At 35.8% G+C, this 25,608-nt stretch overlaps 1 protein-coding gene across 1 annotated transcript in view; it reads left to right on the top strand.

Annotated features, from left to right (window-relative positions):
- FTO (FTO alpha-ketoglutarate dependent dioxygenase) overlaps window positions 1-25,608 on the top strand; it is a 220,460-nt gene that overhangs the window by 32,192 nt on the left and 162,660 nt on the right. Inside the window, exons 2-5 of the mRNA XM_066557245.1 lie at window positions 5,716-5,793; window positions 10,653-11,310; window positions 19,245-19,388; window positions 25,374-25,453. Coding sequence (XP_066413342.1) covers window positions 5,716-5,793; window positions 10,653-11,310; window positions 19,245-19,388; window positions 25,374-25,453 — 960 coding nt within the window. The remainder of the gene's footprint in view (window positions 1-5,715; window positions 5,794-10,652; window positions 11,311-19,244; window positions 19,389-25,373; window positions 25,454-25,608) is intronic.

The following is a 25,608-nucleotide window of genomic DNA, read 5'->3' on the forward strand; positions in this document are numbered from 1 at the left end:
AGATTTCCATGGAAGTTAGGAACCATCGATATCTTCATCTCATTAGAACATGAGATGAGCAGCAACACCAAATGTATCACTGCTGTGACATTAACCCTTGTTATAGTTTTTGTTTTATCTGTCTTTATTCTTTATTGAATCTTTTCTGTCAAGTACTGTTGCTTCGTATTTCAGAACTGGTCAAACCCTCTTGATTTCTTGGGACTGGGTGTGTAGAGGTGTTTTTCCTGAATGATGCAGAATCAGTTATTGGTAGCAGTCACTAAGGTTTCTACCTCCTGACTCTTTGGAGGCGAGCTGGTTAAGAATTGCTACATTAAGAAATATGGTCTCAGAATCTATTGGCTATCTTTTAGAAACTATGCAATGAATGACATGCAGAGATACCTCCTTGTCTGTGTCCTTATCTGTTCATAAGGATTCAGAGCCATGTTGAACTAAACACAGTCTTTCTTAGTTGTGTTTTCTTAAGTACGTGTGTGATTTTGTGTCCATATGCATAAGAAGAAACTAAGAACTGGAGATCTGGTTAAAATTTGATAATTTCAAAGTTTGAATGTTCTTACTTTTCCCCTAATAAATAGAGGTGACCCATTTACTAACTGCTACCTGCTGCAAGAGGATGCACAATTGCTGGAGGGAACAAGACGTGGGTGATGTTATTAAGATGCTTGCAGTGATGGTAGAAGAAGTAGAAGTTTATTCAGAATTGTACAGAGGAGCCTTAGGGACATTTTGTCAGCCCAGTGTCTGTGTTTGAACTATTTATTACTTCATATTTTTATTATGATTACTTACAGTGCTAATCCATGTGTGACAAATCTACACTCAGCTAGGTAAGGAAATTGCCAGTTCTGTTCCATTAACAGCCACTGGCCAAAGGAACAATGTTCCTGTAGGTTAAAACAACAATTAAGGGGCCCTTAACACTTCAAGATGGGGCAAGAGGGGATACTGGCCAACAGTATTTTCACACATTGCTAAGCTGCCTCAATGCATAAATTAACTCTCAGTTCAGTTACATCAGTGGAGTGTGTTGTGCATATGCATGACTGGTCTGTGTGTGTGTGAACCAAAACCTGGGCCTGTTGATTTATGAGAAAGGGTAAGAGAGGTTGAAATTAGTAAGCAAAGCCAAACAGTACCTTTGTAGCAGAGAATATCAAACAGTCTTTGTGACAGCTACTCACAGATGCTGATGTAAGACCCGAGGTCTTGGCATGGCAGTGGATTGTTCATTATGTAATTTTTTTCATGCCCAGGTCACTTGAAAAGCATTTTGTTACTTCTGTAGCTGGACCTGTTTGTTCAGTGGAACAACAGGATTCACTGTGGTTATATTAAATAACAAGTACAATTTATTGTAGTATAATTAGCAAGTGAATATATGGGGCATGAAATATTGTTAGAACATTGTAGATATTTTTAAAATGAGTTTGTATAGAATAATAATAATAATCATACATATTTTTGCCCTTAATATAAAAATGTTTTTGACTTATATTAGGGGGGCAAGGAGAGCAGCTTGTAGTATGCAGAGTGTGGTACAAGATGGTCATATGTCTACCAGTATTTTTGGGAGGCTGTATTGTGGAATGTGGCACAGACAAGGTTTTTGGTAAGTCTTGAATGTAATGAAGAGTAGACTGGCAATATAACATTTTCATGTCAGTAAATGGTGTTGTAAAATTGTCCAGTCCCTTAAGATCTTTTGATGAGTAGAGTTTACAGAAATAATTTGAAGAAAAAAAAAACCCTCTGAAATCTAATATATGTGATAATGGAGAAATAAAAGCTGCAATGGTACATTTAGGATGTATTTTTTATTACTCTAGGTTCATTTCTGACATAACTTGTTTTAGTGAATGATCTTGGTAGCTATGAAGTTTTAATAGCTAACACTTGGAAAGCCTTGTAGTTTAAACAAATGTCAACTTCAAAATCACATTCCTTCCTTAAGAAACTATCTCAAATTTATTTTTTATAAAAAACCCCTACATGTGAAAGGCTGTTAGGAGGTAATGTTTTAGAAGTTCCTGTAAAGTGGTGACTTTTTTCTTGATGGGGTCTTAGTACTGTGTCACAAAATTTTTGCTATATGTTTAATCTTCCTCCTTTATAAAATTGTTTATTAAGCTTTTTAGAGCACTGGCCCTTTGCTTCATGCAGGATTTGAAAGAAATCAATGTTTTACTAGAGTTGATAAAAAAAAAGAATGAAAGAGAAACACAGGCTCTAATGGACATTCTTATGTGAGTAAAAAAGGTAATAGGAAGGAGAGATTTTTGAGAAACCAAAGGTTTTCATCTGAACTGTGATGCAGATCTTTCTTTCATGACAATGGGCATTCTCAGGCATTCTAAACCTGGTAAAGTTTTGGAAAACAAGAGACTATTGGGAAAAACTGTTGGAGAAGGAGATTGTACTTTCTTATGCTTTGAATAGTGGCTCTTTTTTTAACGATCTCTCCCTGAAATTTCTGCAAAAAAATTGGGTTGAATTAAAAACAAAATAAAAATCAAGTGTTTTACTAGCTCTGGTCACAAGTAGTCTCAGAAGTGTAAAAACTGCAGCAGATAGTAAGCAAACTTTTTAAGATGAAAAAATGGGCAATGTTTTAAGAACTTCTGATGAAAGGAGTTGATGCAGAGGGGCTGTTGCAGGCTGGGAGTGGAGATGATGTTCCAAAGGTGCTACACCATCCTCTCTGCACCGTCACCTCTTTGCTGGGCTTCTGTAACTTCCCTTGCTCTGTGACATACAAGGCACCACTTCTCTTGCCAGGAAAAATAAACAATTACATGTATAGTGATTGAGAGGTTCCAATTATTAATATTCCACTTGCTGAATTTTACAACTATCTCATTAATAATCTCATTTATTAGTAATTAATGAGCGCAGAGATTAATGTCTGCAGAATGTTCATTGTGCACTCCAAAACTGGGCATTTGTGTTTCTGATCTTCATTGCAGAGTCTCTTAAAATAGCTCCAGTAATACTCACAGCAGCCCACAAAATAAGTATTTGCAGAGGTTTTTGCCTTTCTGATGGCCCAAGATGAGCACTTAACAAAGTTTCTAAAGCAGTGCAGTGTGTGGTGACAAGGATGGTGCACATCAGATTGTCTTGCATGTATTGGCATCATTAATGTTTGTGTAAAAATCACAATGTTTTTTAAAACATGAAAAACATAATCTTGATACCTGAATAAACTGTTACACTGTTGATAATTTTTATAATTTAGAAATCAGATCTAGAAAAATGCCTTTTAAGAAGCCTGACACCTTCAAGTAAAGGCATTTTTTTAGTTTTTACTGAGGGATTATGTGTTTGGAGAACCAATAAACAATGCTTATGTAACACTGCTTAGACTTTCACATCAGCCAGCTGGTATAGCCAGATACTCAGTTTTTCTTTTTTTTTTCCCACTTTTTGGAGGTATTTGTGAGTAGCTTGATGTTTTTGACATCTGTGTGACAGCTTCTTGCATAAGAGATGAGCAGCATGTTCTACCACCCAGCTGTGTGTATTAGTCTGCACATCAAGCTGAAGAGCAGCACTTAGCCAGATCTGACAATCAAATGTGAACTACTACTACCTATACACAAGAGTGCATTTTAATGTTGTGTGCTTTTTGCCAAGAGCCTGATACTTGACAAAGAAATTGTCAGAATCTCTCTTCTTCCTGCCTTTTTTTTTCCTTCCCACTGATGTGAGTCCATGTTAAAATATCTTATTTTTTTCCCTGCAGTTTAATGTGGTTCATCCTACAGATAGTAAAGCCAGTCTAATGTTTTCAGCAATTTCATGTAAATAAAATTCTGGCAAGCTTTTGGTAATAGAGAAGTGTAATTGTTTTAGAAAATGCAGGAAATCAGTTTGTCATTTTCTGCCAACTTAATCTGAAGTTACAATCTGCTGGGTTTCACCAATGACTTCATGTCAACATCCCAACAACCTGTCCCCATAGAAAACTGAGGACATGAAGAAATTACAGCACTAGATCAGAAATGTCAGTGCTGCTCTTCTCAGGCTTGTTAAGGATTGGTGCTCAGCACATTGTGAGTGTGGAGATGAGTGGGAGCCACCTGCTCTGATTGTAGTTTGACTGATCTGTGAACCTTAAAATCCCCTACACTTCCACCTGACTTTAAGCCTCTGTCAACTTTCTCAATGCTTAAATTTGAATAAAAGGAATTCATTGTCACAGAATGCACAGTTATACATCATAATTCAGCCTTCCTTGTTTATGTGTTTGCTATAAGCCAAGTTAGTTAATACATGAAATGTTTTCTCTCCCTTTTTTAAATAGTAGTGCCAGAATAGTAAAGATCTGGTTTCACCTTGTTTTGAACTTGGTTTTATGAAAGTGTTAGTCATAGCTTTTTATTTACTTACTTTTTCCCCTTGTATTATACCCTTAATATTCTTTTAAAAACAGTATTTCATTTCCATCTGTTCTTTCTCTTACAACATAAAAATATTGAGTTGTTTCTTGTGTTTATGTAGTTGAAAATATTGCAATCAAAATAAGAATTTGAGTCCTGTTGCATATTTATGTAAGCATTATGGCAGATACAGTTTTATGGTCTGAGTTGCAAGTAAGTTGAAATTTGTTAATAATCAAAGTTTGTAAAAAGCAATCCTTGCAATTTAAAAGAAAAAAGAAGTAGAGGAAGGAGTTTATTAATTTTCTAGGTCAGAACTTCCACTATAATAATTTTTACACTGTAGTTAAGCTGTACTTACATTGAGTTAGTGTTGAGTTAGTCTGTGAGTAGATAAGTGTGAATGGACCTATCACGGATCAGGATTGTTTCATGCCAAAATTTCTGGTGGCATGTTTCACACATCACTTGCACTTGGCTAACCATTAACACAATTAATTGTATAGGGCCACAAAAAATCTATTTTGACTAATAAAAACCTGAAAAATACAATTTGGAGAGACATCAAGCTTTTGTCCTACCCATTTATTAGTGATCACACTGAGTAAATGTTGGTGGAGAAGCTCTCAGTCTAAAGCAGAAGTAAAAGTGGAGTTAAGAGAACAAGGGGACAGAGGAAACCTGTTTTTACAGCAGCTGGTTCTTTGTGCACTCCCAACATCAAACTGGATTTATGGCTGTCTCTGGGATGGCAGGTCTTGAGGATGGCATTTTAAATATTGTCAGGCTGTGGGGGCTTTGGGCTACATAGATTGTGCTTTCCTTTTATTTCATAAACTATTGCAGGAAGTATTTTAGAGTACCCCCAACATTGGGGCTTATTGTTTTAATGAAGAGGGTTATTGAGCCCTTTGATTAAAGATGAGCTTTCTACCCATTGGCTGGACAAATTGAAGCAAAAAAGAAAATGGAAGGAAACAAGAAATCAATGAGTAGTTATAAAGTAGGCATAGGTCTGAAGAACATAAGGCCAAGATGAATTTTGATCAGTGTAACAAGGACTGATGCCTAAAAAAGAACTTGGGAGTAAAAGAGCTCATGAGCTCTAAAACTGTCTAAACTGAATTAATGTTTTGTAAACAGAGAAGTCCCCCTAATTTTACTTTTTTTTTTTTGTTTTACTTATTTAATTTTCCAGATTTGAAGATAGCAAGAGAAGTAATTGCACCTGGTTTTGCCATTTAAATACAACTACTTTTATCCTTCTCTGTTTATATCTTGGTTTTTAAGTCTAATTTTCTGTTTCAATTTTGCTCCTCCAAAACAGAAGAAAAAACTTCTTGAAGAACTTGGGGAGAAGAGACTTCCATATCTGTCACCAGCCGATGCTGATTTCCACCAGCTGGTAACGTATTTCTTTGAAATCATTTTAAACTAAAATGGCTGTTTGCACTGAACAACAAATAAATCTTCCTTCAAAGAGACACTGTGAAATATGATATGAAAAAAAGTACCATGATGGCTGATAATGCACTTCCAGGTGGTGTTCAATAAGATCTCTAGAACTGGGATATTCACAAATGAGAACTTGGTGAGCTTTGTTTATTTTTACATGTGTGCCCTCACTACAAGTAATGTATAACATTTAATTACAGCTTTTCATGCTTTGGTGAAGCAAAATACATGTCACCATTCCTTTAACTTATTTCTTCTGAGTGGTGAAGAGATCTTTATAGCTCCTGTTTGGCAAAATAGGGGGGATATTAACGTAGAAATTTCAAGTATGGGGGACTTAATTCTACTTTCCAACAATAAGGAATTGTTAATTCTTGGCTTGCAAAACAAACTGTGGAAATGGAATGCCTCAAATGAAACCAAACAAAAGGATCAGGCCCAGTAGCCACATGAGTAATAAACCAAGTGAGTGTATGCAAGAATATAATGAATAAATAGGATTTTCTGCATCTGTCTTGGATCTTTCTAGATCAGCTGCAGAACTCAGGGTAGGTTCAATCAGATCAAATTGGATCATGGAAGAGAAAAAAGAGAAAAATTCCTTATTATAAGGAATGACCTGGCTGTTTGAAGAGCTCCAGTGACCATGCTCACATTACACAACACAGGAGTGGTGCCTGCCTTGTGTTGATATATGGCTCAAAGATGTGCAAGTGTAGAAGAGCTGGGAGAATTTATAAGAGTGACAACAGATGGATTTTATTATTTCTTCTTTCTATACACAAAAACCCAAACACAGTCTTTTCAGTCTTAAACTTAATGCTCATGAAGAAACTCTTCCCTCTTTGAAGAAGTGTGCAGCTGACTTTCCTCCTTCCTAGTCCTGTTACATCCCCTTCTGTTTGTTCTCTTCTGCCTCTGATGCTGTCAAGAGATGCTGTGCCCTTTTTCTTTTTCACATCTTTGTAAATTCAGCTTCTCCTGGAGCTGATGTGAAAAGAGAAAGTGGGATCTCATTTGCTCAGGGTCAGTAACCCATAAGTACAGAAGACAATGGGAACAAGATAAGCAGTAAAATCACACCTGTTCAGTCCTTAATAAATTTTTGATCTGTTCTTTTTGCAAATATAGAATTATTCTTTTTATGTAGTATATGTGTGATGCTAGATATTTTTAAGTATATAGGCTAATCATAAGCATCACAAACACCTTTTGAAGTCTGTGGTGGTTATGAAATGTTCATGGAATCACAGGTGTAGAAACTGCAAGTTCCAGGATGCTTAAATGCACTACAGCTGGAGAGGAAAAGAAGGGTGAGAGCTTGAAGACAACAAATCAGCAAAGTGAAATTTCACATACAGTTTAGTTTTATAGTCTGTCTTTCCTGGACAGACCTGCCCTATTCCTTGAAGGATCTACCTCTTATGAAACAGTATTCTTTGAACATGTTGGAAAAGTTAGGTAGGATACAACCAAAAAAACTGTCTTATCCTGTTGGTTATGGAGGTGTACAGCCTGAACAGAAGTGAGAAATTCTATCACAAGAAAAACTTCCACTGACATCCTCTTTCCATGGGTTTTTCCTGATAAAGGATTTTGGAAATGGGCCCCAAGCCATCAGCTGAAACAATGTCGTGTTTAAAGCAAGTACGGCACAAGAAGGGGGCTGTAACAAGGGAGTTCACAAATAGTTGAAGTACAGACTATAATTTCATGATGCACATGGCAGTTTGCTTATCAAGGGTCCTCATTGCTGATTCCTAACTTTATTCTGTCACTCAGGTCCATAGGGTGGTTCTCTGTGTTGAGTATCACCATCAAAAGTGAAAGCATATTTAACATCTTGTGTGTAATAGTCACAACAAGGTTTGAACATCAAATGTGGTTTATTTCTGCACTGTAGTTGCCTGTAATGCTGCCACTTCTTTCAGAGTGAGCAGTGAGCTGCCCTTTAATACTGGCTGTCAGAGTTACAACACAGAGTACATGACTGCTGCCCTTCCCCACCCCCCAAAACAACAAGGTGTCCAGTGTGAACCCAGCAGTCACCCTGTGTTCTGAGCCTGTAATTCTTTCCTTATGGAGGGCACAGCACAGGCACTGCTTGGGGATTTAAAGAAGACCAGGCTGTTTTCATGTGATGTGTCAGAAATGTGTTTCCACTTCCTGATTTCTGTTGAGATACCTTAATGATAAAATAGTTCTTGAGCATGTGATCTTAAAGCACAACCCAAAGGTAACAGGCCTCTGACTTGGCTGGCAGCAAAATGTGCAAGGCATTACCTCTGCAGCTCAGGAGGGGAATACAATGTTGTTTCCTTTGTAAAATCGGTGTTCTTCCTTTCTAGTGCATGTTTTCAGGGATTTAATTGCTTTACATCATATTCTTATTTCCCTCCTCTGTTTCTAATAATTGTTGGGAATTTCATGTGTGTCAGAAATTCAGTGAATTTATATTTTCATATAAATGGTTTAAAAGTATATACTATTAGTGACTGTTTGATAATACATAATAGCATATGTAATGTGGTATGAGTATGTCCAGTATACAGAATTATTTAATGAAATGCTGAAGTATTGCTATAGAACTGTTAGAGCTCTTTCTTTCATACAGGACATTTGCATAATGGAAGAAATAATGAAATAATAATCTTTATATGTCAAAACATATAATATTCTAACATTCTTAAGTAACATTATGAAAGAACATTTATGATTCCCATCAGGCTGTACCTTCACATCTGACTGTAGCCTATAGCTCCAAGTCCTGAATTTACACTTACTAATTTCATTAGTTGTTGTTTTTAAGGACTTTTTTCACTGTACTGTTGAAAGGCTGGAGATACACAGCACTGATAGAAACAAAAGGGGCAGTTCAGGACTTCTAAAGGAATCATTTCAGGCTTTTGACAAGCACAGGTGAATGTAGTTTATCAAGTTTGGATTCACTTCTTGGAATGAAAGCTGTGATCCTGTGTTCTGGGGTCGTAGAGGGACCTTCACACAGATCTGGGACTGTTTTCAAGCTTTGGTGTTTGAAGCTAAGCATGTAAATACAATTGTCAGAAATTATTATCTGTAGATACTGTTACAGGGGTTCATTTTCCTCTCTCTAGGAAGCTAGTTTTTGGAACCATAAGAATGTATAAAGAAAAGGAGTTAGCTTCACTGTAAAAATTTACAAGGAATAGTGGCGAGGTTTATAGATAAACCAAGATTTATTATATGTAATCATTATTTTTAAAATAGGCTTCCTTTTATGTTCTCCTTTTTAGTAGAAACAAATGATCCTATAAAGCCAGCTCTTCAGTGTTATAGGATAACAGTGCATTATGATGCAAAAGTCTGTTTTCATGCAGTGGAAAATGTGAATACTTACTGCCTGGTTTGTATTTTTTAAGGGCACGTTCTTTGGATTTCAAAATTAATTTCCTGAAAGGCAGGTTCAAATGAGACTTGGAAGTAGATAGTACTGGTAAAGTGTGTTTGAGTTGTACCAGAAGGAGCTCACAGATGGATTGTAGGTCAGTGTGGTGTTTTGTGCTAGTGACTTTTGTCTTTTTAAGAGCACTTTGAACATAAGCTATTAGACTAATAAAAGTTTTGGCAGAACAGTTTTATGCATCCATGTGCTTTTGACCCATTGCCTAATGCCTTCAGATTTCAGTCCCCACACCACCATCAGTACCTACCTTTTCTCCAAACTACTGACTAATTTCTGGACAGAAGGAAATAGCTGTGGTGAGTCCTCAGGAGCTTCACAAATGCTAATTGATGTCTGATGCACTCACATTACAGCCCCTCCCTTAGTAGGGCACTAGTGTGCATCTGTTTCTTTTATTTATCTATTAATTTTAATGAAATATGTAAGAACCCACTCTTTAAAAGAACTTATTCCCCAGCCTTTGTCTAGTTTGCCAAACAGTCTCAGCAGTAGTTAAAGCAGATTTACAGGCAACCAATAAAAGGTGTGATTATGTGATACTCACTTCCTTAGAAAACCAGATTAACAAAATAAAATTATCCAAGCCTTCCTGGAGTGGGAAGCAGCATTGTGCATGCAAAACAAGAAGCTGCTGATTAGCAGTGTTGTACCTTGCTGGGAGCTGCTGCCTCCACACACTGCTGGATTCTGAGCTCCAGCTGATACCAGAGCTGGTGTGGTCACAAGAGGATATGGGGGAAAAGGACACTACAGGTAGGAAGCAATGTTTGGACATTTTCTGTTTTCAAAAGAGAGCTTTTCTATAAAATGAGATATAATTGGCAGGTACTGAGGAATGTAGAAATAGAAAGCACCAGAATGTTAGAAGCACATTTTTTAAAAGATGTACATTTTGATTTTGTTATTTTGTCCCTGAAAAGTATTGTTAGATAAAGCTATTTGAGTGTCTCATGTCACCCTCTACATTTCTGTACATCAGAATGAAACTGAAGGGTCTTTGCCAGCATTACAAAAAGAGGAATCACTTTTTTACTGCTTGATACTCTATTATTTATATACTTAAAAGTGCCATTATCTACAGATTCATCAGCTGAGCTGTTCTACTAAATTGTTCTAGGGTCTTTGTATTTATTTATTTAGAGATTTGATCTGCTTTAAGCCACTGGTACATATCCACAGCTTGTGCAATATACTGAAATATGAAAATAAAGTAACAAGTGCTGGCATCCATACCTTCACCATATTCTAGACTCATTCTTGTTAACTTGACAGCTTTGCCTTGCCTTGAAATACCTTGACTCCTGTAAAAAGAATAATTATTTTCCTCTTTTTGTTGTTTGGGGTTTTTTTTTTTTCTCCTTTAGTGGAAGACCAAGTACTCCAAGCTGATTTTCAGGAAATCTGATGCAGTACCTGAAGATCTCCACCAAATGGTACAAGAAAGCTTTCTGGCCTTGCGAGAGCACAACTGTTTCTTTCAAGATCTTGTGAGGATCAAAGGAAAGGACTTTCTTACTCCAGTGTCTCGTATATTAATTGGAAACCCAGGATGCACTTATAAGTACTTGAACACAAGATTATTTACAGTTCCTTGGCCTGCAGAAAGTCATGACATAAAATATTGCAGTCCTCAAATACGTGATGCGTGTAAAGCATTAATGAGACTTAATGACTACTTGCATATTGAAACAGTCAAGGCATTGCAAGGACAAAACTTGTTTGAGAACAAAGAAATTAAAGATACTTCTGTAATAGATAGGAAGCAAAGTTTTGCTACTTCTCTTAGAGAGCAAGGGTCTGTTTCAAAAGATCAAAGCAGTGTTTGTGTATCAGAGGATGACAGAAGTCTAAAGAGCAGAACATCTTATAATTTGACTTTATTAAATTATATGGATCCGCTACAAATGCTGTACTTGAAACAAGAGCCTTACTTTGGAATGGGGAGCATGGCAGTGAGCTGGCACCATGATGAGAACCTGGTGGAAAGGTCAGCAGTGGCTGTGTACAGTTACAGCTGTGAAGGTGAGTGATGGCACTTGACCAGTCACAAAAGTCCCTGGAATCCCTGAAGCTCTGCTGTGTTCCCTTGTGTGTATGTACATAAGCACTCCTGCATTTTGGTCTAGACTTGTCACCTGCTTCTGAATGCACTGTGGTACCTTTTGTATTGAGGTCTTATCTTTATTTCCACTAAAACCTGTACAAAATACCTGTGTTTCCTGCAGCTGGCTTAGCAGTTGTTCTCTAACTAGATTTAAACATTGGTATAATTAATTCCCTGACTAAGAGCCAGGAAAATCAAAATCTGTCAAATATCTTTCTTAGGTTAATGCATGTGCATGTTTTCTATCCTGTAAAATGTTTCACTGTGGTTGGGATCACCTTTTTTATAGTGTTATTTATCATATACAGAGTTGCTTTGCTTTATGCTGATTTTACTACTCTTCTTTCTTTGGAAAGATCGTTTTCAGTTGGACTTGGATAGAAGTATGACTGTATTTACTTAGAAATATATGCATTTTGTCTAGGCATGCTGCAGTGTTAATGTGTGTTTTATGGAGGGCTTGCCGACATTTCTCTAGCTGGGAAGAGCGGACACTTTGCATTAAAACAGCTCTTGTCTGACAGGCTTTGCAGGCTCTTGCTTACTTTAAAATGAAGCTCATACAGCATTTTAGGGGTGGTGGTAAAAGTGCAGTTGAAGCATCATTAAATATTTCATTTTTAGTTTAAAGTATCTGTCCCATTTTTATCTTTATTTAAGAGCAGACATGAAAAATTTTTGTTTGTCTTTTTTCCCTAACAATGCTTGAACAAAGGCTTGGGTATTTTTTTGGATATTTGCAAACATAAGATTAGAATCTAGAAACTTGATTTGAATTTGCAAATGTTCTGTTATGTTTCATCATTCACAATGGATTTTTTCTTCTTCCAGAATTCCTATGATGTTTGCTTTAGAACAGGGGAAGAATTTCAATTGACTTCAGTAGGTTTCAGCTAAAGACTGTGGTACAAAAATGATAGTTTATACTCCCACGTGCATTCTCTTATTGGTTTTGTTGTTAAGTTTTGAAATTCAGTGCCGCTTTGTTACTCAATATACAACTGAAGTCATATTATTTACATTTTCCTGGATATAAAGCATCAACTGGCTTAGCAAATTGAGTTGAAGAGATTTCCTGACTGGTAAAAGTGTAATTTTCTTCATGAACTTCTTTCTGTCCTATTTTTCAATGGTGTCAAGTAGATGTGTTGGGTTTTTTTCCATTACTACTGTAGAGAAATATTTTTTCAGTAGGATTTTAAATTAAAGAAAGCTAAACATGAACTTGAGGTAATAATACTTTCTATGAGGATTTATTGTAGTATGCCTAAAACTTTTTTACTTTAACATCAAGTTTGCTTATGGAGGGGTAAAATGTGAGTCCCTTTAAGTTTAGAGAGCTATAAATTACCAAAAATGAAAACTGCTACATTTATTCATAACTCGTCAGTTGGTTTTGTTTCTTCTATTCAGTTTTGTTTCTTCTATTCAGTATTCTATTAAGTTAAATAAGTTAAAATTAGGGTGTTTTAAAATCACTGCAAATTCTGTAGAAGATTTGATTGATGTGGCTAGATAGAAATATTTTATAAATTTAGGCTAAAAGTTATTTTGATATCTATTTATAATAATTTTTTGGTCGAATAAGTTTTTTTTCATAAATACACTTACAATTGAAAGTTTGTATTTTTTCTGAAAAGTTTTGAAATAGGAAAACAAAGAAAACAAGATCTTTCTAGTAAATCAATTGATTTTTCTATCATTAAAAAAAAAATTAAAATTCACTACTTGAAATTCTTCTGATTTTGCATTGCTCAGGTTGGGTTCTTGAGCTTTAGAGGGCGTTTCAGGTGCCTGCCATGGCAGTGGAGCATCGTGGGGAGATGTCCTGCAGTCCAGCTCTGTGTGCCAGCAGTGCCCTCCCATCTGTGCTCAGGGTGTGTCATTGTATGTCCCTCAAGCAATGACCTGCTTATTCATAAATTGGAGGAAATGGATCCTGTTTATACTTAGGAGTATGGTTTTGTAACTGAAGTGTTGGTAAATATCTCTTTGTGTTAAAGTTTTGTACCCAGTGCATCCAAGAGGATTTGATTTTAGAGAAGTAGATTGTCTTTTTGCTCTTCTGATTTTCTGCTTACAGCCTTCCAATGCTGGTGGTTATAAACTCATCAATGTTTACAATATTATTCTGTCCAGTTCTGTATAATGTCAGTGTTTTCATGGTTTCTGCAACTCACAAAGACTTTCAATATTTCCTATATTACCAGGTCTCCATAACTGTGAAACATGAGGATCTCAACATCTTGTTGAACAATATTGTTATATCTTTGTGGAATCATGTCTTGACTTTTTATTTTCTATAAATATATTTAGTTTTTATGCTGACATCTTTTATTAGCACTTCATTAATTTGTTTAGTATAGAGTTAGTATTGAATTCTCAGTGTAGTGTAAAAAGACTGTCACAGAATCACTACAGAATACATAATAAAAAGAGTGGTTGTGGTCAGAATTTTTTTGTTGGAGCTATTTTTCCTCAGAAGATGTAGATGTGCTGGATTAATAATTTTCTGGGGGAAAACACTGATTGAGTGGGAAATGCAAACACAAATTAAGCATGTTGATTTTTGTTGGAACTGGCTTGATTCTTTTTTCCGCCAGGTCTTGCATGTTTGTTTTGTCAGCTCTCAATTCCTCAAATCCCAGTGGACACTGAGGGTCTGTGGCAGCCTTGGCACGTGGGAGCTCCGGCTTCCAGAGCTGCAGGGCTGGTACTGACCTGCCCTGCTGCAAATGCACAGTCCCCAGGTTGTCAGATTTTGAGCAGCAGCAGCCCTTGGAGTCAAGCAGTCTTACTGAGCCCTGTCAGCTCTGTCAGACTGTTTAGAGATGCACAACTCAGGTTATGTGGTTTTCTTTTTACTTTCATTTACATCTTTATATCAGTATTTGTTTTGTGCTTACTTACTGGATTAAATAGCATTAAAACAGATACTACTGTAATTAAAACAACTTGTTTTCTTGTTCATTTGTTCATTGTTTGATGCCATAATGAAAATTTCATGTTTGAAACTTTGATCAGTGTTAATTGGAGTAGAAGCAGTTTTCAATATGCCAGAAAAGAAATTTAGACATCAACATAAAGATATTGAAACAAGCTGATATTCTAATTGGTATCAGGATTTATTTTCTTGTTTCCAGTGTAAAACTCTTTCAAAACAACTTCAAATGAAGTACAATTCTAACAACAAAATAAGGTAAACATTTAGCTTGATGCTTTTACTTACATTGCATTAGGTTAGGAGTAGGTTGTCAAGTGATGAGAATAAAAATTTGAGAGGTTTCCTTTTAGTGTGTATGCTGCATGAAAGTGCATGAGTGGTAGTCAGGGTGTGTATGCAGAACTGAATAGGTTACAGAATGTGTGTTCAATTATACTGCCACTAACAATATTTGGAATTAACTTACATTTCAGAATTTATCAAGGAACAAGAATTTCAAATTTTGACCAATTCAGCATTTTTAATAACACATTAGCTTACAAGTATCCTATCTCCTGAGAGCATGAAGGTAAAAGAATTGTTCAGGATTTTAATATAGTAAGTTAATAGCTCATATTTATTTCCTGTTGCAGTTATAAAAGTGAATTGCAATCCAGTAGAATAAGGGCATTTTCAAAAATTGGATTTTATCCATGAAAAGTTCCTAATGACTAGCTTTCCATCCGGTCAATGTAAGTTTTGTAGGAAGTTTTATTACTTAGCAAAGCACTAGTTGGTTCTAAAGATTTTCTTTGAAGTAGAGACTTGTTTCAGTTACAAACTTACAGGAGATGGAAAAAAAAGGGTAAACACTTGAAGTGTGTCCATCTTTCTCTTACCTGGATTTCCCACAGAGAAAGAGATAAGGTAAGTAGTTTTCTCTAGATTCTTCAGCATATCTAGTTTGTTTTCTTGCTGTTTAACTCTTGGACTTCTGCACAACTGCCTCTGTCTCCTGACAAGGCAATGTTAAAAGGTTTAACAAACTTACTGTTAGTTGCAGTGATCACTAATCTTCAAGGACCTTTTGTGCTTGTTTCTTTTGTAAAATGCTATTTTTATGTTTTTACTCTGTGAAGTTAGAAGCAGCATCCTGGCACGTAGCCTAACGATGGCTATTTCATTTAATTGGGAATAAAAATAATTGAGATGTACTACAGATGTATGTTTCCCTACCATATTAAACAAAAATTCTGAAACTACAAAAGTTGTTCAGCATTGAAGTGAATCTAACTTTGTAGTTGACAATAACCCTCTTTTTGTTGTGCTTAATGAATAAAAACCATGGAGTAGATGTTTTTTGCAGGATTGGAATAATTACTAATGTCAATAATATAACAGAAATATTACTTATTGAAATAACAGAAATGGTATGTAGAACTTTTTATCTTACTTTTAAAGAAATGGGTAAGTGCATGAAATGGTCACAGCTCTCACTTGTAGGGTCTGACCAGTTTGATTTATGTTCTGAAAGCCACAAATTTTTAGTGGCCCACTAAATTTCACAATAATATATTAGAATCCCTGTTGTCTAAAAAGAAATCATCACTTGAATAGACTGTTGTGCATTGTGGGGTCTCTTTTAAACATCTTCTCACTGGTCAAATACAGCCTCTCCTTCAGAAATGAAGGGATGACAGAACATTCTTTGTTCTTATTTTCGTGCTTTTGTTCCTGATTTATGTGAAGATGGCATTCCAAACATGAATCGATAAGAACATTGTTGGCCAAACCTTATGTTTTTTTGGTTTTGTGAATGTCAGTTGCAAGAAAAATATAAATGTTAATAGAATTTAACATCTTATAGTATGGCTTTTCAGTAATGAGGTAGAGGAAATAACTTTGGGTAGATACTTCTTTCCCATCAGCTGCGGAGAAGCAAAGCATGCTCTGCTTTCACTTCTTGCATGTAACACATATAAAATGCTATTGAAAGACACTGATTATTTATGTATTTTTTAATTGAGGAATATGTGCCCAAATTACTTTACATTCTGGAAAAAATCAATCAATCTGTAAAGAAATAATATAACAGTGGTCAGTTGGATTTAATGTTGACATAAATGCTTACAGTCCTTGTTCTTAGCAATGTGTTGGCAGTGATTCTGTTTTCTTAAGAAATGGTATGTAAGGTTACATTTAGGATATAATTTGGCATTACAGTTTGACTTGAATAGAGATCATTTAGTTTTCAGAGCATCAAAAAGTCTCAAACTCTGGAAGATTTTGGAGCCAAATAGCAAAGAAACATTTCAAAACTACTTTTACTTTCTGTGCTCTGAAACAATAACCAAAGTAGTTCCAGGAAAACAAGTTTCATATTGTTCTGAACCTAACCCTGACCCAAACCTGATAAGATCAGATCTTAGTGCTGGAACATCTCTGAAATTTGAGCTGTCTCGTTAAAAGCATAATGCTGTGGCAGCTACATTCTCTCTTTCATGGTTCTACCATAATTACAGGTTTGATGAGGTATTGTTATGCTGTGGTAAGATTTTACTTCATTGCACCATTTTATTTGGGATTCCAGCATAAAGGTTTCTTGCAGGCCCAAGTCTGTAAATCTCTGCTGACCAGAATTCAAATCTGCACATAGTTTTGTTATACTTCCATTAAATACTTGTATACTTGACCATTTCTGTATGGCTTACTACAGAATACATTTGTGTTCTTAAGGTGATGGGTATGTGATCCATGATTTATTCACATGATTTATTCTCAAATACTTACGATTTAGATGCATCCAAATGTTTTCACTTAAATGGCAACTGTAATTATATCAATAAATATACAGCATCCAATCATTCTTGAGGTGTCATAGAGAATTTAATAAAAACCTTTTCATGTAAAAGTTTGTCAGGCTATGCCACAAATGTTAAGGTGTCTATTTTTCCCTTGCTCTCAGTTTCAGGGTAGCTTGCATTTAAAAGCAAGTAGCAGCTTGCTTCCATTTGTTACCAAAATAACATGGTAGGAGCAATCAGTTTCAATTGCTGCTGATAATTATAAGGTGCAATAATTGAGAATATAGAGAAAAGGAGACTGTGAGCTGTATTTGAACTCCGTACTTAAGCAATAAAAAATTTATCAAACTGCAAAAAATAAGTCATTTTAACGAGCACATTCCAAAGGTGCTGGATTTATGAGGAGACCCCAGGAAACTTTGATTGAAATTGCTGTCTCTGATTGTAGTTCTATATTTTATTGGTGCCATATTGTGAACAGTGCTGCTGCCAAAGTGAATGGGAAGGCAGCATAACAGAGAGAGTTAACCCAGAAAGGTTACTTCTTTTTATAATATCCATGATGTATTGCATTAAAAATGCCTTGAAAGCCATCCTACTTGCAGTTTTCAGAAAACATTTTTCTTAAATTAAGTTACGATTTATCTGAACAGGGTAGAAAATCTCAAAGGCCCTTGAAGACTTTAGTACTGATTTTTCTGAATATTTCCTAGCTCTTGTTTTGTCATTTGTGTGCTCCTTGGTGGAAGGGCCTAGAGCTGCTCCTGAGCCACAGCTTCAGTTGGATGAGCACTGCAGCAGAGCAGGGAGGGAACCTGGGGACTGTAAGAATTTTCATTTAAGAACATTTAGATTTGCTCTTTAATAGGCTTTGTCTCTCTGCTCCTGAATTTAGATAATATTTCATTAACATAATAGTTAATAAATTGTCTTAATTTTCTGAAGGCTGCCCCCAGCTAAACAACCTGCAGTAACCATGTGAGATGAATGACAGGAATATTTTAAAAGTGTGAGTTTGTAGTCACACTTTATGCATGCCTTTTATAAGAAGAACTGTACATCTTTATATTTTCCTTCTAGAATTTACTTAAGACAACGGTTTTAAAAGTTATTACAAAAAAGCCCATTTCAAGTGGACAATGAAATGGACACAGTTGCTAAGTTCTAAGCAAGAGTTGGGCATGGTGCATAGTTAATTTCTAACTCTTCTGTGCTGTTCTATGCCAGCTACTTATTAAAACTTCTTCCCTCCTCTGTCAAAATGCACTGTTACTTTAGCTGTAAAACTGTTACACCATATCCCAAATACCTTGTTATAAATGCTGACTGTATCTTTCAATTTATACTGCAGTGCAGTAAGCTTATGAACATAGTTCTGAGGGATTAAGCTCTAAATACTATTTCTGTGCAGTGGATTATTTTTTCCCCAAGCTCAACATGTTCATGTTGCATAATGATAAGAAAAGTGTTGTGACAAATGCATTGAAGCTTCATTGGCTCTTGCACATGTTATCTAGCATGTTTGACTAGTAATTTTGAGAAAAGAATGACAGAGATGGTTCCAAGATTTGCTTTGTTGGTCTAGACTGTGTTTTGTAACCATCATTTCACCTTTGCTTCAGTTTATGATTTAGTGAAATTGCAAGTACATAAACAAATGAAATTTCTCCTAAAATGTTTTGGCAGTTTATGACTTGAAATTCTTTCAGAAGTTATCTATTGTTATATCAGTGTTGCTGCATTTTTTGGGTTTTTTTCTTCCATGCTTGTAGTTTTAGTAATAAAAAAAAATTAGTGATGCTTAACCAAAACTCCCCTTACATGTGCTCAAGAGTTTCAGAAAACCTTAAGTCCATTACAAGCCTTGACTTGATTAGCCTTGATAGTTAACTTAAAGTTTTCATCTTGGTAAAGTTGGTTGGAAAAAAATTATTGATCTCATATTTTCTTTTTCTTTTACCTGTTGCATACTTTTGAATTTGGAGATGATAATTATAACAAGTGGAGACTATAGAATCTTTAAGCCTAATAAGATTGTACCAGTATGGGATATCTTTAAGTCTAAACCAGGTTTTTTATTTATGATTCTTATCTGTTCCCTCATTTTTGTGGTCTCTTTCTCAAGATTCATCTGTACAGGAAAGCAAGGAGCAGGAACTGAAGGGAAGAGACCCAGCTGTTTGGCATGTAGGCTTGAAGGTGGCATGGGACATAGAGACACCTGGCTTGGCAGTGCCACTTCACCAAGGAGACATCTACCTGATGCTTGGTAATTTTCAAGGACTAGGAAGTTGAACTTTCTGTTGAAAATAGAGAAACTTACACTTATGTTAAAATAAGTTACCATACCTTCCTTACAGTTAGGACTTGTCTTATTTAGAAAAACATGAAATCTGTCTGGAATACATAATAAGTTCTTCCTACTCTGCCTACTTCCAAAGTATTTAAGGGGAACTATTTTTCTTAATGTTTCTTTCACTTTACAGCTAAGAAAGAAATAGTCTTTTTTCACCTTTTCTGTCTGTTGTGAAGTCAGAATTGGTAGTTCAAGTTAGACTTCAGGCCATAACTAGAATTTCCCCAGATTTTGTCAGAAGTTGGGCTGTATCCATCCCATCCTTGTATTTCTAGATTATTTTTGTATTCTTAATGCAGTTTTTCTGAGCATCTCTTATGTTTAACAAATAAATTCCTGTTCCTCAGCTTGGCTTGTCAAGTGACACCTGTATTATGTAAGATGTGAATGAATGTCTTAAAGTTTTCTGGTACCACAGTCCTTGAGGTTTCAATCATAATGTCAATCTGTGGATATTGTATTAGTCACCAGTTTTACACATGACACTTCTCTCCTTCTGCTACTGTCTACATTCAAACATGCTGTTTTCTAGCAGTGGGATTATACTAAGATCATAATGAACACAGCTGTCTTACTCCAAGAATGAGTCTCAATGTCTCAAGCGTAGAGGATTAAGAAAAGAAAATTAAATTGAGTTAATTTGCTTGAGCAGCTGAGCTCATGTGCTAAGGTTTATCCATTAAAAGAAACGAAGTGAGAACTGTGAAATCTGTTGCTTTCTCTTTTGGCTCCTGTTTCTCTAGGTTTTCATTTTTGTTAAAATAAATTTTGTTTAAATCACACAAAAACAATAACAAGGTTTCTGACAACATCATGTTGGCCTGTTTAGTGTCTTGGCTTGACAGACATCATCTTTGAAGATTGGGAGCACTTGCAGAACTCCCTGCTTATGTGATTGTAACTTGCAAGGCATATTCTGTGGAATATCCCTAGAATGACTTGTCACACTCCCAGCTTTATGGGCAGAACAGTCTTTTGAACTTTGCCTTTCACAGTTTATATCCTAAAAACAATTCCTTTATAAGCCACCATAAAAGCCATGTACCATTCCTTGTTCTTGGTTATCTCATCAAGTCTTCTGCACTGCCATCAGGGAAGTGTTGTGTAGAAGCACTGCACTAACTGTGCTCTGAAGAATGTTCAGACATGGAAAGATCAGGGGTTAAGATGTGAGGTCCTTTGGCATAGTGGTCTGGATGTGCCTCCCTTTTTTGTAAGGGTATGAAGTAGAAGCCTAGAATGAAATAGGGACAGTGAAAATGAAGTTTAGGTGGCAGCTAAACATTCCTAGAAAGGTTATTATAATCTATTTTTGTGCAATAGTAGTTAGGGTATCAAGTAAACTTCTTATATAATCCTTCCTGACTGGAAACTCTGAGCATATAGAGCAATGCTGGCCAAGAGATTCAGAAGGTATTTAATAAAAGAAGGGGACTAACTTTAGTATTTTTATTGCAAAATACTGTAGATTGTAGTTGATTGAGTTACCAGATTATAAGGGTGTTTTTTATTCCCTAGTGGAATTTATATAGTGACTAAAGTATTTTCAGAGATTCTATATGAAGGGTAGATCAGAAAGTTAGTTTATATAATGAGTAACATCATGACTATGTTTAGATGGAAACAAAGGATATATTAAACATTCTTTTGAAGATGATGTGTAAATCACTTTCTTATTAGCACTTTTGAAGAGCTACAGATTTGAGCTCTGTAGGCCAGGTGTTTTTTTAATCTCTTCTGCATTTTCATAGTCTTTGTGTTTCTTTTCAATTACTTAGAAAAAAAATTACTCTTCTAAATAGTCTTAGAGGGTATTCTCAAAATGGCCCTTTTATTAGGTTTCTTTGTGTAGCAGAACTGCCTGTATCATTTTGGAGTGAAAGACAATATTAGGAAACATATATAGTTTCAGTGTATTTTTTACTGTTCATATTTTTTGCACTAACTTTTAAGAGGGGGTATCCTGAAGATGCCAACTAAAAGACAAAATATGAAAACTCTGTAAAAAAAGAAACTTGGCAATAATAAAAAAAGTTTGCTTTTGTAACTGCTGCATTCCAGAACCTCATCTCAGTAACCAGAGTCCTCTTACTGGCATTATGTTAAAAGCAGTTGCAGAATGCAAGACATCTAGAAAATAGAACATGGAAGAGTCCTGCAGCTGGTGGTGGTTCACCCAGCCTAGCACAGAACTCAGCCACTCTGTAGGTCTGTCTTTCCAGTTGTTGGAATGGTGTAGTGTTACTGCTTTATATGAATGTTGAAAATGCTGAAACATCACATTCAACATGTTGCTTATAATTTAAAAGTCAGGTCCTATCAATTCCTGTACCTGTAATACCACTAGTATTTCCTGTGGTACACACAAATCTATATAAGAAAGTGTGGTAACTGGATATTTCTTACAGTAACGTGCAATTACAGTAAGTTGTAAATCAAGATCAATGGGTATAGCAAAGTAACAAAAAAACTCCAGTTTTTTCTTTTTAGCATTTCTAGTAGATATTTAATAATGTTTCTGTTCCTCTCTTCATTGGCTTTATAGGTGTTTCTTGTTATTCTGGGGAGAAATTAAGCATAATGTCTTATAATTTAAATTTACATCTTCCTTCTCAGCAGCCCTCTTCAGATGAAATCATGAGCTGTAATTTAGATGTATGTTAATATTAAACATAAGGTGATCACATCCATTCTTCTTTTAAGCTATTATAATAATGTAAATGTATTTAATTAAAAAAAAAACAGAAAAAACTTACTTTCAGTAAGACAGATTTTTTTAAAATAATTTTTTAGGCTTTTCTTAAATATTAAGAAAAAAGTCTGGTGGATGGCTGCAAGTCTGCTGCCTAAAAATTAAAATCTAAACTTTATATCACTCATGAAACGGAAACACTTTAGCTCAATTTAGAATAATATATTGGTCTGCAGAGGAAGTGCACACTGAACCCTGCTGTCTCAAGTACACAGCCAAGGGGTGTCTAATCTGAAACGTGTTGGGTGCATGCAATAAATCCCAAACGCGTGGAGGTGAGCAAAGGGCCCCATCTGCTCTGTCCTAGAGCATGCTTAACTAGGCTTGTCATGGTCCTACTGTTAAACTGGAATTTTTTCCCTAATCTTTGAGTTAGACATGACCAGATTTGCAAGCAGATTTACAATTTTCACTAATTTTCCTACCATGACTTCAAACCATACTTAACAAAAATACATTCTGGACTCTTTCAAAGGCAGATTTACTTTTCTGCAGCTGTTTCCCATAGATCAAGCTCTTAGCTTGAAGGTTAGGGTTTTAAAACAGCATGAAGATGAACTTTGAATCTTATACCACTCCGCACCCCCAGCAAATTATAGTTTGAGAAGCATCAAAAAATTATTTTCATAACCAACCAAAAGTAGGTTGCACACATTGCAGAGGTTGGCTTGTGGTTAAAGATAAGTATTTAATGGAAACACTTCCACATGTATAAAGTGACTCATTAAACTATTTCTAGATATTTAATCTGCTTCTATTTTCACAAACTAACTTGAACCCTCTTTGCTCTCTAGCATCTTGAATGTGTTGGAGCTTTTCACCCCCTCCTTTTTTTGAGTCCACATTTAATCCAAATGGTATATATCCTACTATTAAGACTTAAAACTCCAGAAATATATTTGTCATTACCAAATCGTGAAGTTTGACAGCTCTGACATATTTCTCTCTGAATTTCTTTTAAATTCATTATTTTTCTAGTTTTTAGACTTTTAATTTGTTTTTATTTGTGCATGTTTTTCTTGTTTGTTAATGATAGTTAAGAAAATTAATAGCAAAAGTCCATTCCATTTCACTTTTGCTTGTAGATATTTGTGGTGATTAGAGTATCAAAGATTTTGCCAGTGCTTTAAACAACACTGTACCTTTTATTTGGCTCTTGAAGTAGATAAAAGACAACTGTCTAAACAGTTCATGAGGAACACTTTAGAGAAGATAGTAAAGACTATATAAATCCCTGTTGGTAATTCTGGGGGCCATTTTTCCTTGTGGTTTGTGTTTTCCTGGGAAATACTTTACCTCCAAGTGGTAAGTTTAGGGCCTTTAGCCTCCACTTCTTTAAGGATTGGCTAGGAATTTCTTATCTTTCTACCTTTTATATGTTATGTTGCAATAGTCTGCAGTGACATGGGTGCCACATTGTTCCTCTTGAAGTGCTTTGGCTCCTCAGCTCCCTGATAGCTCAGCCGTAGAATGAGAATTAAGTGTCTGTATGTTATTTCAGTGTTTGTACACAGACATATCCATTAGTCTGTTCTTTTGACAAAAGCTGTGTAAGCACAGGGCTTTCAGTGCTGCTGGTGGAGCCCAGGTAATTCAGCTGTCAGAAGAAAGCCCAGAGGGGACAGAGCAGGGCAGGGACTGAGATCAGGATCAGAGAGCAAAGGGAGGAACTGGCAGTAGTTTGAAGGAGAGGAGAGGACTGGGATGAGGTTCTGTGCTGGAGGGATGTATTTTGAGAAAACAAGAAACAGAAAACCCCAGATGTCAGTACAGTGCAGGGAGAGACAGATGTACTATGTGAACTTGCCTCCACAATTAAAAATTGAATATGCAACATACAGAGTCCAAAATGTATCTGCTATCTGTAAATAACAGGAAAATCACTGAGAAGGTTTATTGGTGGAGGGGTCCCATGTAGAGAACAATAGCCTGCATTCTGTCCTGCAGAGTCTCTGTTCTGGTTTTGCAGACCTATGGGTCAGTGCTTAGTCATGTAAAACTGAGGCTGACTCCTTAAGAGTTGTTTTTTACTGAACCCTACAAGAGCACTGTGGTACTTCCAACATGGGTGACCAGGGAATGAAACAACTTTGGTTTGGCTCTAAAACCACAATAGCATTCTGGGTGTAGTGTTCTGTATCTGAATAAAAGCTTTTAATGCCAGATGGACAACGGCCAATTTAACAAAGAGTGATTTTTCTTTTCAGTTAATATATATTTAGGAGAAAAAGACAATAAATCTTTGCCACAATCTTTTACATCCTAAAATGTATTTTTTAATATGCATTGAGGCAGGAAAGCAATGAAGCTTCAACTATTTTTGTACAATTAGAGTTTTAGATTTTTTTGTCGACTCTTAAATTAAAATTACAGACTTCTTTCTGAGATTCATAAAGGATTAGAGACAGTTGGAAGCAATTCCAAGGTGCAACTCTACAATGAAAGTTATGCCAAGGGCTTGAATAAAGGTGCAAATCAAAATGTAATTTGTCTAATTCTATGTTTGCTATACACAGCCACAAAGAATGGGCACTGAAAGGGGTAGTGGAAGTGTTTAGGTTTGTTTTCTGACACAATTCTTCTTGAAAGTCATTGTGGTATTTAAATATTGTGAGGTCCAGAGATTATAATGTTCTGTGGTCCTTGCACGACTGGGTTCTGTGCAATTTATCCTCATATGTGTCTATAGGTCTATAGGAAATAGTTTTTCCTAAGTTTTTTGTTTTGTTTTGTTTTTTTGTTTTTTTTTTTGGTAGCATTTTGTTTTCAAGAACTTTGAGCATTTTTTAGTGATTTTGGGAAAAGAGATTGTAACTTCCGAGCAGTTTCTTTAGTCTCCTCAGTAGTCTAGACCTAGTAGTCACCTCAGCTTTGGAGGAATTAATTTGTTTAGTTGAACTTTCCCTATGAGAGGTGGGAGAATGGCACTTCTAAACTGTATAGGAGAAGGCTAATGCAAGTAGAAATATGATTTCAGCATAGTAAATAGTTACTGTGCTCTGCAAAACATTGGAGCTATGTGACTGAATCCTCTAAGCATTAAAGCAAGGAAAGTGTGAAAAATGTACTTAATTCATAATCAACCAGATTAACTTTTATTAAGAGTAATTTTTCCCTGTGCTTAAGGTTTTCTAATCTGTCCCTAGATGATCTCAATGTGACCCATCAGCACTGTGTTCTGGCTGGTTTATCCCCTCGGTTCAGCTCCACTCACAGGGTGGCAGATGTAAGTACCAAAACCATTTCACTGCTTGGTCCCTTGTAAAGCCAGTGTCCTGGTGCCATGTATGCAGCACCCTGGTGTCTTATCAGAATTGTGCTTCATGTTATGCTTATGACTCAAACTCTTTTCATTAACTGCTGCTGTTAATTTTTGACTGA

Source organism: Molothrus aeneus, chromosome 11, assembly GCF_037042795.1.
Source record: "Molothrus aeneus isolate 106 chromosome 11, BPBGC_Maene_1.0, whole genome shotgun sequence".
Classification (NCBI taxonomy): domain Eukaryota; kingdom Metazoa; phylum Chordata; class Aves; order Passeriformes; family Icteridae; genus Molothrus; species Molothrus aeneus.